This window comes from Euprymna scolopes, chromosome 19, assembly GCF_053919585.1.
Source record: "Euprymna scolopes isolate OS-2025 chromosome 19, ASM5391958v1, whole genome shotgun sequence".
Classification (NCBI taxonomy): Eukaryota; Metazoa; Mollusca; class Cephalopoda; order Sepiida; family Sepiolidae; genus Euprymna; species Euprymna scolopes.
Genome location: NC_136500.1, coordinates 146,597,927 through 146,613,239, shown reverse-complemented (window position 1 = coordinate 146,613,239; position 15,313 = coordinate 146,597,927). Strand labels below are relative to the sequence as shown.

General features: G+C 33.5%; 1 protein-coding gene across 1 annotated transcript in view; it reads right to left on the bottom strand.

Moving 5' to 3' along the window:
- Positions 1–322: 322 nt before the first annotated feature.
- LOC145240036 (ATP-dependent clpX-like chaperone, mitochondrial) overlaps positions 323–15,313 on the bottom strand; it is a 68,508-nt gene continuing 53,517 nt past the window's right edge. The window contains exons 7-11 of the mRNA XM_080103623.1: positions 14,618–14,706; positions 7,349–7,513; positions 5,609–5,905; positions 5,304–5,396; positions 323–664 (exon numbers count right to left, since the gene is read on the bottom strand). Coding sequence (XP_079959749.1) covers positions 479–664; positions 5,304–5,396; positions 5,609–5,905; positions 7,349–7,513; positions 14,618–14,706 — 830 coding nt within the window. The 3' untranslated portion in view covers positions 323–478. The remainder of the gene's footprint in view (positions 665–5,303; positions 5,397–5,608; positions 5,906–7,348; positions 7,514–14,617; positions 14,707–15,313) is intronic.

Genomic DNA, 15,313 nt, shown 5'->3' with positions numbered 1-15,313 from the left:
AATGTCCTGAATAAACTGTACAAGTGCCAAGATTTCTTTTTGAAAATCTTATTGGAACAAATCTAAAAATAAAAAAAATAAAAAAGTCATTCTCCATTGTTTTCTCTTCGTTTTATGGTTCATTTGTAGAAGAGAAACACGTGATTGGTTGCTGATAGAGCAAATTAAAGTCAAGGGAAGGGGTGAAATTCTTCAGCTGCTCCCAATTTCAAAAAATAAAAGGAACAAACAAAATTTTTTTTTTTAAGCAGGGATATGGTTTAGAGGTAACATTATCAGCCGATCTGGAGAAACGGCTGTTATTGACAAAAACAAGGGAGAGAACTGAATAAATTGTTTTTAATTCCTAATTTTGGAGAAAAGAAAACTGAATTAATTCTGGGGGGCGGGAAAAAAATCAAATAATATCCAGATTATTTTGGAAGCAGTCAGAGTTTTCAACTACTAAAAGATCTTAGTTTACGTCTGCTGTTGAATTTCAAGGGTTACGACTCGTCAGTTCTTCAGCTTCATAACCGTTGTAGTCTTCCATTTCTTCCGACAAGTTCACATCCTTTCGTACATAAGCTGGATCTTCTAAGTCACGCACCACGGCTTCATTGATTAACACCGTTGTCACATCAGAACATGGAACTTCGAACATTGGTTCAAGCAAAATGCTTTCCTGTTAATATAAAAATGTAAAAATGTAAATTATGTTGACACAAAAGTTCCTATAAAAAAAAAAATTACAAAAGTTCCTATAAAAAAAAAAATTACAAAAGTTCCTATAAAAAAAAAAATTACAAAAGTTCCTATAAAAAAAAAAATTACAAAAGTTCCTATAAAAAAAAAAATTACAAAAGTTCCTATAAAAAAAAAAATTACAAAAGTTCCTATAAAAAAAAAAATTACAAAAGTTCCTATAAAAAAAAAAAATTACAAAAGTTCCTATAAGAAAAAAAAAAATTACAAAAGTTCCTATAAGAAAAAAAAAAATTACAAAAGTTCCTATAAGAAAAAAAAAAATTACAAAAGTTCCTATAAGAAAAAAAAAAATTACAAAAGTTCCTATAAGAAAAAAAAAAATTACAAAAGTTCCTATAAGAAAAAAAAAAATTACAAAAGTTCCTATAAGAAAAAAAAAAATTACAAAAGTTCCTATAAGAAAAAAAAAAATTACAAAAGTTCCTATAAGAAAAAAAAAAATTACAAAAGTTCCTATAAGAAAAAAAAAAATTACAAAAGTTCCTATAAGAAAAAAAAAAATTACAAAAGTTCCTATAAGAAAAAAAAAAATTACAAAAGTTCCTATAAGAAAAAAAAAAATTACAAAAGTTCCTATAAGAAAAAAAAAATTACAAAAGTTCCTATAAGAAAAAAATCACAAAAGTTCCTATAAAAAAAAAATCACAAAAGTTCCTATAAAAAGAAAAGATCACAAAAGTTCCTAGAAAAGATCACAAAAGTTCCTAGAAAAGATCACAAAAGTTCCTAGAAAAGATCACAAAAGTTCCTAGAAAAGATCACAAAAGTTCCTAGAAAAGATCACAAAAGTTCCTAGAAAAGATCACAAAAGTTCCTAGAAAAGATCACAAAAGTTCCTAGAAAAGATCACAAAAGTTCCTAGAAAAGATCACAAAAGTTCCTAGAAAAGATCACAAAAGTTCCTAGAAAAGATCACAAAAGTTCCTAGAAAAGATCACAAAAGTTCCTAGAAAAGATCACAAAAGTTCCTAGAAAAGATCACAAAAGTTCCTAGAAAAGATCACAAAAGTTCCTAGAAAAGATCACAAAAGTTCCTAGAAAAGATCACAAAAGTTCCTAGAAAAGATCACAAAAGTTCCTAGAAAAGATCACAAAAGTTCCTAGAAAAGATCACAAAAGTTCCTAGAAAAGATCACAAAAGTTCCTAGAAAAGATCACAAAAGTTCCTAGAAAAGATCACAAAAGTTCCTAGAAAAGATCACAAAAGTTAAGTGACATTGAACCTTGTTAATATTTAGATGGGTGATCATTTGAGAGTACTAAATGGAATATGTAGGAGCTGGAAGTTGAAGTTCAGCTCCACAATTATAATACTCCTAAAGTGTGCATTGTTATCTCCAACCAGATACTGACAAGCAATAATAGATTTCCAGATTAAAAAAAAAAAAAAAAATTAAGTGAAGTATGCATCGTCCCCGTGATTGCACAGTGAATGAGGCATAAAAAAATGTTCAGCATCCCCCCCCCCACTCCTCTCCCCATTTAGCCCCAAAAGTCCCCATAGGACGTCAAATTCTGGTGAAAATGAACAAATGGTACAGTTTAAGGCCTTAACATATGTAAATTTGAGTTTTGCACTATGCAAAAAAAAAAAAAAAATGACCAAGTCCACCCCCCCTATTTAGCCCAAAAAGTCCACAAGGCCTTCACATGTTTAAATTTGAGTTCAGCACCATGCAAAACTGCTAAATAGACATGCACACAAAATTTTGGACAAATATAGTAAAAAAGTACCAAAAATGGAATGTTTTTATTGATTCTGAAAGAGCCCTTGGAGCACACCCAAGAATTATCGCGAAGTATAGACAAACAAAATTATATAGAAATCAGTTAGTTACAACTTTTCAGAAAGTTTTATAAAAGTCCAAGACATCATTTCTTTTTTAATAAGCACAAAAGTGTCAATTTTAACCATTTTAACCTGAAAGGCACCCATGGTGAGGGGGGGGGGGGCAACCTGAGTTTTCCCGGAAAATCCGTTCTGTTACTTTTTTTACTCATATCATGTTTAATGTTTGTGCAAAATTTTTAAAAATTCCAGAGCATAGTTATTGAGAAAAGTGCAGACAGACGAATGGACAAGGGTGAATTTACAGGTCCACCCTCCTTTTATTGAAGACAAAAAAACAAAAGAAAAACAAAAAGAAAAACCTTATTTTTACTTATCTGAAAGTAGAATGAATATTTTCATAAAAAACAAACTGCATTCTTGAAATTCATACTTCATTCAATTTGGAATTATCTTTTGTCTGCCTTCAAATCATCCATTTTACATGCTGGTTGGACAGCTTTTAAAAATTAACTATCAAACAACCTATATCTGACCAAGTCATCATTTATACATCAAACAACCTATATCTGACCAAGTCATCATTTATACATCAAACAACCTATATCTGACCAAGTCATCATTTAAACTACGTAACCTGAAATGCAACAGATTTTCCTTGCAAGTCATTTCCTTAGTTGCAACAAGAGTTTTCTTCCACATAGTGAGGTGGTGGGGACCAGTGTATTTATTAAGACACCATCTCTAGGTGATTGCCTATTAATGCCAAAAAGTACTTCACCAAATAATAGGAATAAACTGAAAAATAAATTAAAAACAAAAAAGGAACAGATATTCTTACAACTATTCAATCTCCACTAATGTGAAAACATTTTAAACTCAAGCATGACAGACTAACAAAGTCGCTTAAACATAAAGGGACGTTTTTTTTATAAAGAGAATAGCAAGGCTACCAGGGATTGCCCAGGCAAAGGTGTAACATACTTCTTTTAAAACTTTTTTCTATCCCTTCATACCAGTCTATTTTTCTCTTTTATCCCCCTCCGCCAAGCCCATTCCTTTCTCTGAACATACATATACAGGAAACTTTCATTATGTAGATTCTTCGAGAAAGGAGTCAGCATTTTCTTTTCAAATCAGTATATAAAATGGCTTAAAAACTGATAAAACCTAGCTCAATTGACTCCCAAAGAATAATTTTTCTAAATTTTTAGATATTCTCCCAGGACAACACTGATTAAAAAAAGACCAACTTTGTGGGTCTTTGTTTTGTAGTTTTTGTCTTACCTAGATGCACACACAGAAAACTTTCCTTTATATAATGAGTCTTTATCATTTAAGCCAAAAAACTCACTCAGAAAATCAAGATGAACGAGATGAATTGTCAGTTGAATAATAAACGTAAATCAACAAAATTATTTGATATTTTTTTTTTTTTTTTTGCAAATTTTTGTCATCATAATTGTTGTTTCACCACGTTTTGGCCAACTCATCCTCTGGCCTTCTTCAGGTGATTAATCAAGACGGGATAGAAATGCTGAGTCACGTAATTACACAGTGGATATAGGCGTTAAGTCTCTATGGTTCCAGGTGAGTATTGTCTGAAGATAGCGGTTTCAATCCTACCCAAAGTAGGCTAGAGGATTAGTTGACCAAAATCATGGTGAGTCAACAACAACTATGGAAGGCAGTAATTATTGGGGATACAGTTACAAGATTCAGCATTCCTATCCGGTCACGGTTAATCACCTGAAGAAGGCCAGAGGATGAATTAGCCAAAACATGGTAAAACAACAATTATAAAGATGAGAAAACAGTCTGAAACAAAATGAATACACAAATTATGAAGTATCATCGCAAAGGATTAAGAAAAAAAAAGTTCACTGTATAAATTTCTTGTTTTACGGATAGAAAGTTCTAAGAAAGAAACTTTATGTAAATTCTGTTTGCTGTTATGCATACAGAAGATAGGAAAATTCTTTGCAGTTGTGGTAGAAAATCTGAGGTTTTGCTGTATGTCTTTGCACTGGTATTTTTATTCATAAGTGTCAGGTATGGGAGCAGTACTCTCAGGACATATCTGAGGGGGTGCTTCTGAAAACACTTTTTTGCCTTGATAGATTTCAAAATCGAAAATGCAATCCAGTGGAGAATGGTTTCTGTTCTTTACGGGCCCTTAAAGAATTTCTAGTTTTTCTTTATGCTATCATTATTTCCATGAAAGAATTCGACTGAGCTCCAGTCTTTGTAAGACATTCACAGCAAAACTGCGTTTTTTTCCTACCACGATTGCAAAGAACTTTCTGATCTACTGTATCACAGCTTATTAGTGTGGCCTGACTAGCATCCACCATGAACCAGAGTTCGGACCTACAACCGTCAAGTTGATAATCAGCATTTCTACTGTCTGGCCCATGGGATCAGTGCTCACAAACGATCTCAAATGTTTATTCATTGAAACATTTGACCGCCGCTTTTTTAACAGCACTCGATTTGTTTATTTACAAATAAAGAGCTTTGCATTAAAGCCAAGCAAGCAGCGGATGAAATCGCTTACGACAGTGCTCTACCCAAGGCAAGGGGTTTAAAATAGTAGTATATATATATATATATAAAACGAAAGGCTTTGTGGTGTTGGTTAGTCAGGTTGTCATTTGAAATGGCATTTTAATCACTAATAAATTGAATCAATGCATTTCTTTGTATTATTAGAAAAACAAAGATAAAACAAAATAAAAAAGGTAAAAAGAAAAAAGTGTTCACTAACCATGATGGCCCTTAATCCTCTGGCACCGGTTTTCTTTTCAAGAGCCAACTGAGCAATTGCCCTCAATGCATCATCCTTCACAACAAGTTCCACCTAAAAAATGCAAACGATGCTTTCAAATAATATCGACAAAGAAATAAACAATTTAGAAATTAAATTTTAAAATAAAGAACATAGTTTGTAAATTATGACATTTTGTCAGAATAAACCTGGACAAAGAAATTTTCAGATTTGTCTTTAACTTTGAGAAAAAAAACAAAACAAGCATTGAATAAAAAGAAAGCATCACTAACGAGTGAACTTACATTATCCATATTGAAGAGTGCCATGTACTGCGGTACAAGAGCATTACGGGGTTGAGTAAGAATCTGTACAAGCATATCTTCATTCAAACTGTGAAATGGGACAACAATGGGAAAGCGACCAACAAACTCTGGAATCATACCAAACTCTATAAGATCCCGCGCTTCTGACTGACGTGTGAGGGCATCTCGTTCCTCATTATCTGCCACAGTGTTTTCACTTTCACTTTGATTTTTCATGTCGGACGCAGTAGCTGCTCGGCGACCTTGGCTTGACGATTGGGCCCCAAAACCTAAATACTACGGGCAAACAAAGTAAATAATACAAAGTTAAATTTCACCGAGCAAAACATAATTCAAATTAAAAGCACATAAAAACAAGTGAAGCATGCATGGTCTCCCGTGAGTGCACAGTGAACGAGGCATAAAAAATGACTAGGTTCAGCATTTTTCCCCTCCTCACCCCCATTTAGCTCTAAAAGTCTTCAGGGGATGTCAAATCCTGGTGAAAATGGACAAACGGTACAGTTTTATGCCTTAACATATGTAAAGTTGAGTTCTGCACCATGCAAAAAAAGAAATGACTAATTCCATTATTTGTACACATACCCCGCCCAATTTAGCCCCCAAGTCCACAAGGCCTTAACATATTGTAATTTGAGTTCAAAACTGCTAAATAGATACACACACACAAAATATTTGAGACAAATATGGTAAAATAATCCCAAAAATGGAGTGCTTTTATTAGCCCTAAAATATCCCCTGGAGGTACACCGAAGAGTTATCCCGAAGTATTGACAAACAAAATTATATAGAAATCAGTTAGTTACGACTCTTGAGAAAGTTTTATAAAAATCTAAGGCATCAATTTTTTTTATTTTAATAAGCACAAAGTGTCCATTTTAGCCATTTTAACCTGAAAGGCACCCCCGAGGGGATCAACCAGAATTTTCCCGGAAAATCCATTCTGTTAATTTTTTTTTCTCATATTGTGACATGTGATGAGAAATAGATTCTCCATGACAACCTGCAAGTGGTTGAATGCCGGAGAAGCTCAACAACACTTTCCGAAACCGATATTGCACCAAAAATACTTATGGTGACTGTTTGGTGGTCTGCAGCTGGTCTCATCCATCACAGCTTCTTGAATCCGGGCGAAATGATTACGGCAGACAAGTACTGCTGACAAATAGACGAAATGTACCAGAAGCTCAAACGTATGTGCCCAAGATTGGTCAATATGAAGGGACCAATTCTTGGCAACGCTTCTTGCATGTTGCTCGACTAACCCCCCTGCAGAAGCTGAACGAATTGGTCTACGAGACACTGCCTCATCCACCATATTCACCGCACCTGTTGCCCATTGATTATCATTTTTTCAAGCATCTCGACAACTTCCTGTGCAAAAAATGTTTCAAAAGACAAATCGGCCTTCAATGACATCATCGCTCCCAGAACTCCGTATTTCTATGCCGATGAAATAAATAAATCTGTTTCTTGTTGGCAAAAATGTGTCAATTCTAATGGTTCTTATTTCGATTAATAAACTTTATTATGAAAGTGGACATCAAAAAGCGACATTTTTGCACCAACCTAATAATACATTCACTTCTTTAAAGCAATTAAAAGTTTGAAACAAAAATTTGTTTATAAAAAAAAAAAAAACTTATTAAATCACAAAATTTTCTGCTGATATCAAAGGTTTTAAAAGAAAAAAGACAAAGTAAAAACACAGAAACCAACCTTCTCGTTTTTCCGTCTATTCACAATTCGGTCTAATCCATTGAAAGCTCCAGATGCGATAAAAAGAATGTTAGTTGTGTCGACTTGAATAGTCTCGCCACGCAATTTTCTAGAATTCCTTTCGGGTACATTTACTGTAGTTCCTTCCAACATTTTTAGCATGCCCTTCAAACAAAAACATTCAATAAATTCAACTGCATGACAAAGTAATGCATATTTTTTGTCTTTTTCTTTGAATTATTTAGTATCACCTTTCACCTGACCATCTACCTTGCTTGTTAGGTTCATGTTAAAGTCGACGTAACCTTTGATCTCTAGGAGCATCTTTTTGAACAAAGACTTTGGAATTGAACATTGGAACCTGAATAGAACTTGAAATGGAAGACTTTTAAAGATTCTTAGGCTCAACTAGAATGTTCCTAAATTACAAAATATGACGCTGAAGGTCAGAGGTCACAGCATTAATATAACAGCCAAGATGAGAATAGTAGTCTGAAAAATCATCGCTCATCTAAACATTTTTGAAAGGGAACATCAATATTTGTTTTCTTGTTTAGTTTTTTTTTAAACTTAATCTAGAAAAAAAAACAAGAACAGTATAGATCTCAAGATAAAAGCTGAAACAAAAGATCAACTTCATAAATTTTATCATTGATTATTAAGTATCCCCATTTTCTAGCGTAAAATGGCCATTTTTTTTTTTTCACACACGCATCTGCAATATCATTTTGCGTGTAGTTGGTTGTTTTTGTTTTACGGCATATCAACCTTTTTAAGGTTATTTAATGCCGCCGAATCTAGTTATTTTGAGGAACGGTTTTTAATGGAGTATATTTTTTTTTTAAGTCAGATTCTATTTAACCCATAGTTGGGACCCTAACAGGTACTACCACTCCGGGTCAGAGTGGACCTGAGAGCAATGGTAATTAAAGGGTGGCTCCACACTTCCCAAAGCCCGCAAGCTGGGGCCTCACCACTGGATATAGTTTAAGGTCATATTCAGGACCCAAGGACCCATTTTGTGTGTAAATTTGACAGATGGTCAAATGCAAAAAAAAATGAATAATGGAATGTTTTTTGCAATTGTTTATTGTGTCAATTTTATCAATTAGAGACCTCTGTATATTATTTAGAAAATAGCTGCTAAAAATCTCGTTACACCCTCAACAAATAAAAATCCTTTAACAATTAAAATAATTTTAAGTTTGTCATTGAATTTGCTATTTTAAAATTGCTAATAATCATTTTTATATACAAATATTTGTTTTTAATTGGAAACCGTTACTTAAAATTCTATGTTTAAAACTTCACATCATGGAATACTGTACTTTAAATCTTAAAGATTAATTACTTTTCAGAATTGTTATTTATTTTTTTTTTTTTTTAATGTAATTTAACTAATTATATTATACTAGTAAGGACACCCGACACTGCTCAGAATTGAATGATGATCAACGAATGTTTCGCACTCCCATATTTTTATTCTCAGCGAAATCGCACATTTTTCAACAAAATCTATTGTTTGCTCTAGTTGGGGATCCATCGTGATGCACTGGGAGGAAGTTTCACATGCCTCCCCACAGTGACTAAATCCACAATGCATTGTAGTCTACAATGTATCGTGGAAAACCTACTGTTGATTTTATAAAACTATTTTTATATATAATTGCTTAAACTTAAGTTTAAAATGCAAAAGTCAAGTATCATGGTGCAATTGTGCTTTATACAGAAACAACCATTTCAAACACTCCCCGTCATATTAAGTCACCTAATTTTGATTTTATATGTAAGGCCTTTCTGCTTGTGTGGTAATAAAACTTCTCAAATGCACATGTGATGTTAGGCTGTGTAAGGTGTTAACTTTGCTGAAAATCGGCTGTTCCTATTTCATCAGATTATTTCAATTATTCATACTTTAATTTCATAAAAATATGCTCAGCAGTTTCCAAGTTCATAGAGAACAAACTCTTACACACAAAGTTCCTTTTCTATGATAGTAGAGATAGAGATACTAACGGGGGGGGGGGAACGTTTTTTTTTTGTTTTGTTTTTTTTACATAATACTAATTTATGCCATTTTTTTTATTTACAACTTCAAGGTAAATGAAATACGAATTGTGTTTATGCTGCAATATTTCTGGTATCATTATGAGGGTAGGTATTTATTTGCTTCCCCACTGAGCAAATTAAACACAAGGACGTTTTTTAATGTGGAGAGTGAAAGGGAGGGGAACCAGCTCTCCCGGGGGTGGGGGAACTGGATAGTGACAATTGGTATGAAGGGTTTCCCCTACAGTGACCAATGACTGATTGCTACAAGAGCAATGGTCTTATATGTGGGGTTGCCTCCACATTTGGTCTTTGATTGCAGCATCTGCCGGAACAGATACTACACTTTTGAACTTTGATCTTGGTCAAAAGGCCAAGCAATACCTTATGGTAGGTATTTATTTGCTTCTCCACATAAGCAAAATATGACACGTCGGTTTTTATGTGGGGTGAAGGGTGAGGTAAAGGGGGGTGCTTGGTATATAGGGTTGCCCCTACATGGACCACTAACCAATTGCCACAAGGATAATGGTCTCAAAGTGCAGCATCTGTCGGAACATATACTACACTTTGATCTCAGCCAAAAGGAGAGTATCATTACAAAAAATTGGAAGGTTCTATTTATAGACAGGAGTGATAGAAATTGACCAATCAGATGGAACCGCGCCCTGCTATCAACCAATCAGAATCTAGAATCCCTCCATAAATGTACTGAATCTCTTAAGAATTCTGCACCTACCGTATATACTTGTATATAAATCGAATTTCTGGGAGATGATTTTAGAATTAATTTGGGGGGGGGGGTCGACTTATACATAGGTAATGTTTTTGGAAATGTTGCTAAAGAGCGACTTGGCGTTCGAACATAAATGCTATTTTGTTTTCACACTCTGTATATAACAGCAATCCTAGTAATTGCACTCCTTCCGAACCCTACTGAAGTGTGTTTGCCAGCATGCAAGCATATGCATGGGTTTTCAGTGGCGGGCTTAATAATAATTGGAATAGCTCTCACAATGTTCACTCTCTAGATGTGGCTATAGGCCTAAGTTCGATATGTATTCAGTGATATGTATTTTTAGTAGATTAGGAAATGTAGTGTTCACGATATGTCGTTCACCCCCAAGTTTAACAAGTTTTAAAAATTTAACTATTTAATGAAATCATTTAATGGCACTTAATGCATGCGTTCACGTTATTACAGTATAATACAGCTTATGCAATGTATGCGTTTACGTTATTATTGTACGCAACATGAATGATGTCTGCATCTGGAATCTACAGTATGTCATTCATCAGTAACATTTGCATTCATTGCATATAAACGTGCAGCAGGTTGGTTGCATATATTAAAATCAAATAGACCACACTTGCATAAATGCACATATTATCGCTTGCACATGCAGAGAAACAATTTATTTATAATATGTCTTACAAAAAAAAAAAAAAAAATATATACCAAACAAAAAGGAAATTATCTGTGCAAGAAAGAGCCAGGAGATGGACCGCTGAACTTGTCTACAGTTGATTTATACACAGGTAATACCTAAAATGGCACAATTTTTGGTCTAAAGATGCACATCGACATATACACAAGATTGACTTTTTTGCAAGTATATATAGATATATATATATATATATATATATATATTTTTACATGGGGGTCACCACTTATCAAGGCCCGGAAGCCACTAAGGGATAAGGGTTATTGCGTGTACAGTAATCAATGAGATAGTATCGCAGCAATCATTAGTATTGGAGACCTGATTACGTGTCTTACTTAACGGGGGCGATTCATCAGGAATTTGTTTATGTTGGACTTGAAGACATCCAAGTTGTAGTCAGGTGGGAAACAGGCAAACGGAAGAGAGTTCCACAGGCGTGCACTTCTAAGAAAGAAGCTTTGTTCATGGAATCCACGTTTTGATTTAGGCACAGATAAAAGTGGGGAAAATTACTGACAGTGGTTTCAGCTAGACATGTTTTTTGTGAAAGATTGGCGAGAGGGGACCAGAGATCGGAGCTTGGACGAGCACTTGCCATGGAAGTAACGATAAAACAAAGACAGGCTCGCAATGTCTCTTCTGTGGGAGAGAGGTTGCAGTGAAGAGAAAAAGGTATCCCCCCACTAAGACACAAAGTCTATTTTGTACTCTGTCAAGGCAGGATAAACTGTTTTTAGTAGCTCCAGCCCAGATGAGGCAGTAGTACTCCATCCTTGGACGTACTTGACTTTCATACAGATAGAGACTTGCATCAGCAGTGAGATATCTTCTGGAGCAGAAATTTTTCATTTCCACATGAGAAAGAACCTCATCTTTATCTACAAGCTTTACAATTTTAAAACTTCTTTGGATTGGCTTCCTACCAGAAACTCTGCTGTTCGTCTTAATCTGCAAACTTCTACAATTCAAACGATTCTCTGGATTGAGACTGCCATTTTCTTCCGAACATCATTTCTAAATAAAGAAATAGTTTAAAATTTATTATTTAAACTGTTCGGCTTTATAAAATGTTGGGATTTTGCTCTGCCTAAATTTATTTAGTTTAGTTTTTGGAATATGAAATATTAGGGAAGAGGGGTGAACACATACACACACAAAAAAAAAAAAAAAAAAAAAAAATGGGTTTGTATTACTGTACACATAGATTCAAAGAAGTTGTCAAAAAACAAATATATAACAAAAAAATATTATCAAAGGCAAGATAAGTTACTTTTCTACCAAACTGGATACATTTTTTTTTTTTTTATTCAATGTAACATGTTTATTCAGCTCGAAAAACATGCAGTGTTTACCGATGTATTGGAAAATTCAAAATGGCGCCCGACACTCTCTTTAACATGGTAAGTTTGGGAAAAGGTGTTATAAATAATAAACTAGACAATACTATTAAAAAAAAACACCGAATATATGTCAACTAATGTCACGGTAACATATATTGAGCGAATTTCTAACAGTATTTTGTCTACTTTATTATTTATAACATCTTTTCCTGAACTTACCGTGTTAAAGAGAGCGTCGGGCCCAATTTGAATTTTCCAATACATCGGTAAACACTGTATGCTTTTCGAGCTGAATAAGCATGTTACATTGAATAAAAACACGAAAACTATATCCAGTTAGGTAGAAAAGTAACTTATCTTGCCTTTGATAACATTTTTTTGTTATATATTTGTTTTTTGACAACTTTTTCGAATCTATGTGTACAGTAATACAAACCCAAATAAATTATATATATCTAACGAAAACTGCTTTGAAAATATATTTAAAAATGAATAAGTATTGAAAATTTCATGAAAACCTGACCATTAGTTGATTTTTGGTATATGTTTATGCTTTTGAAATGATCACTACTACATAGGAACATTGTTTCAAGACGTCAATAATGTGAACACTATTTTAGTCTTGCATTTTCATTATTATATTTTATTTAATTATTACAAGTTTATTGCAAGCTTCTTTTAAATGGTACAAAAAGTTATATTAAATTATATTAGTTACTAGCATGGGTGGCCGGCATTGCCCGGGTATTTGGAGATGTATTTTGAGCAAAAAAAGTTTTGGGCTCAAATCAAGTTATTAAGTTAGATCCATGTCCAATAAACCTATATCTAAAATTTCAAGTGTTTAGACCGAAAATTGTTGGAGTTTGGTAGAGTTCTCAAAGGTCAAATCGTTGAACTTTGACCCCTTAATCGCCAAATTTCTGGCCGAAAACCGGTCACATTGATTTTCCCAAATCTCAGTACCCTGTATATTAAATTTCGAGTCTGTAGACTAAAAATTCAGAGAGTTATTGTGCAGGGAAATGTACACACACACAGATACACAGACACTTTTCTAAATATACTAGCATGGGTGCCCGGCGTTACCCAGGTGTTTGGAGGTGTATGTTGAGCAAAAATGATCAATTTTTTTTTTTTAACTTCGACCCCTATCATGACCCCTTAAAATTTATTGTTTTGGCCTCAAATCAACTTAAGTTAGATCCATCTCCAAGGAACCTATAATTAAAATTTCAAGTGTGTCGACCCAAAATTGTCGAAGGAGTTTTGTAGAGTTCTCGAAGGTCAAATCGTTGAACTTTGACCCCTTAATAGCCAAATTTCTGTCCGAAAACCAATCACATCGATTTTCTCAAATCTCAGTACCTGTATATCAAATTTCCAGAGTTATTGCGTAAGGAAATGTACAGACACACATTTTCACTTTTATAGATATATAGATAGATATATATGTGTGCGTGTGCATACATTAATATTTAATTCATAAAAACATGTGCATAAGCGACACATCGGACGTGTTTCGATCATTTGCTATTAAAAGCTATCATCTCATCAGAATAACCAACATGTTTTATATTTATTATTTTAGAAATATATATATATATATATATACTAGCATTGCCGGGTGTTTAGAGGGGTATGCTGAGCAAAAGAAAAAAAAAAAAAATATGGTAATTTTTTTTAACTTTGACCCCTATTATGACCCCTTAATATTTATTATTTTGGGCTCAAATCAAGTTTTTAATTTAGATCCATGTCCAAAAGTGTTTAGACCCAAAATTGTCGGAGGAGTTTGGTAGAGTTCTCAAATGTCAAATCGTTGAACTTTGACCCCTTAATAGCCAAATTTCTGGCCGAAACCCGATCACATAGATTTTCCCAAATCTCAGTACCCTGTATATCAAATTTCGAGTCTGTAGACTAAAAATTTACAGAGTTATTGCTTGGGGAAATGTACAGACACACACACGTTCACTTTTATAGATATATAGATAGATTTCATGTTACATATAAGGGGAGGTTAATTCTCTGGTATGGATTGGAGGTAACCAATAATTATATTATGATTTTTAAAAAAATGCATGTTGGTAACAATATTCATTTGTGACCGATTACAGTAGTGATCTAATCAAAGGTTTTGACAATGGAACAATTACCGATCGTGTCATTCAAGGATTAAAGGTTTCAACTATCTGACACGCAATTAAGAATCTGTTATTCAAATCAGTGGTGAATATGTTCTTGGTTAATGTGAACAAAAATATTCAAGTTTTCAGCATTTTTTTTTTTTAATTAAACAATCAGAAATATAAAAAATGGAAACGTGAAAACATAAATATCATTCTTTCCTACTCTAAATGAAAACATGATCATTTCTAATGACTCATATAGACAAATTTCTAATCGTTTATTTAGATAATTACGACACTTACTTGTTGGACACCTTCTCCTCCAACATCTCGAAGCTGGTGAATGCCAGGAACACTTCCGATTTTATCGACCTCATCAAGGAATACAATTCCTGAAATCATACAAGTATATTAAAGAAAGGGAACCCCAATTTGACAGCAATACTGAGAAAACACGTCACTGTATCATGTTAAATACAATTTCACCATATCATGCAATTTTGAGCTTTCATTTTAATAAAAGTTACTTTTTTTTTTTTTTTTTTTATGTTTCTTTGATGTTTCACGTGTATTTTCTGTACATTTCTTCATATTGAAGATAAAACATTGAATAACATAAAACCTCAGGAAGTGGACGACATAGGTTGAATTTTTTTTTTTTTTTTTAAATTCTTTACATTTGTTTTCTCCAACTCAACATTTTTGCCTATGTTTGATCAGGTGTTAAAAAAAGAAAAAAGAGAGAGAAGAGAAGAGGAGAGAGAGAAGAGAAGAGGAGAGAGAGAAGAGAGAGAGAGAAGAGAAGAGAGAGAGAGAAGAGAAGAGAGAGAGAGAAGAGAGAGAAGAGAGGAAGAGAAGAGAGAGAAGAGAAGAGAGAGAAGAGAAGAGAAGGAAAAGAGAAAAGAGAAGGAAAAGAGAAAGAAAAGAGAAAAGAGAAAGAAAAGAGAAAAGAGAAAGAAAAGAGAAAAGAGAAAGAAAAGAGAAAAGAGAAAGAAAAGA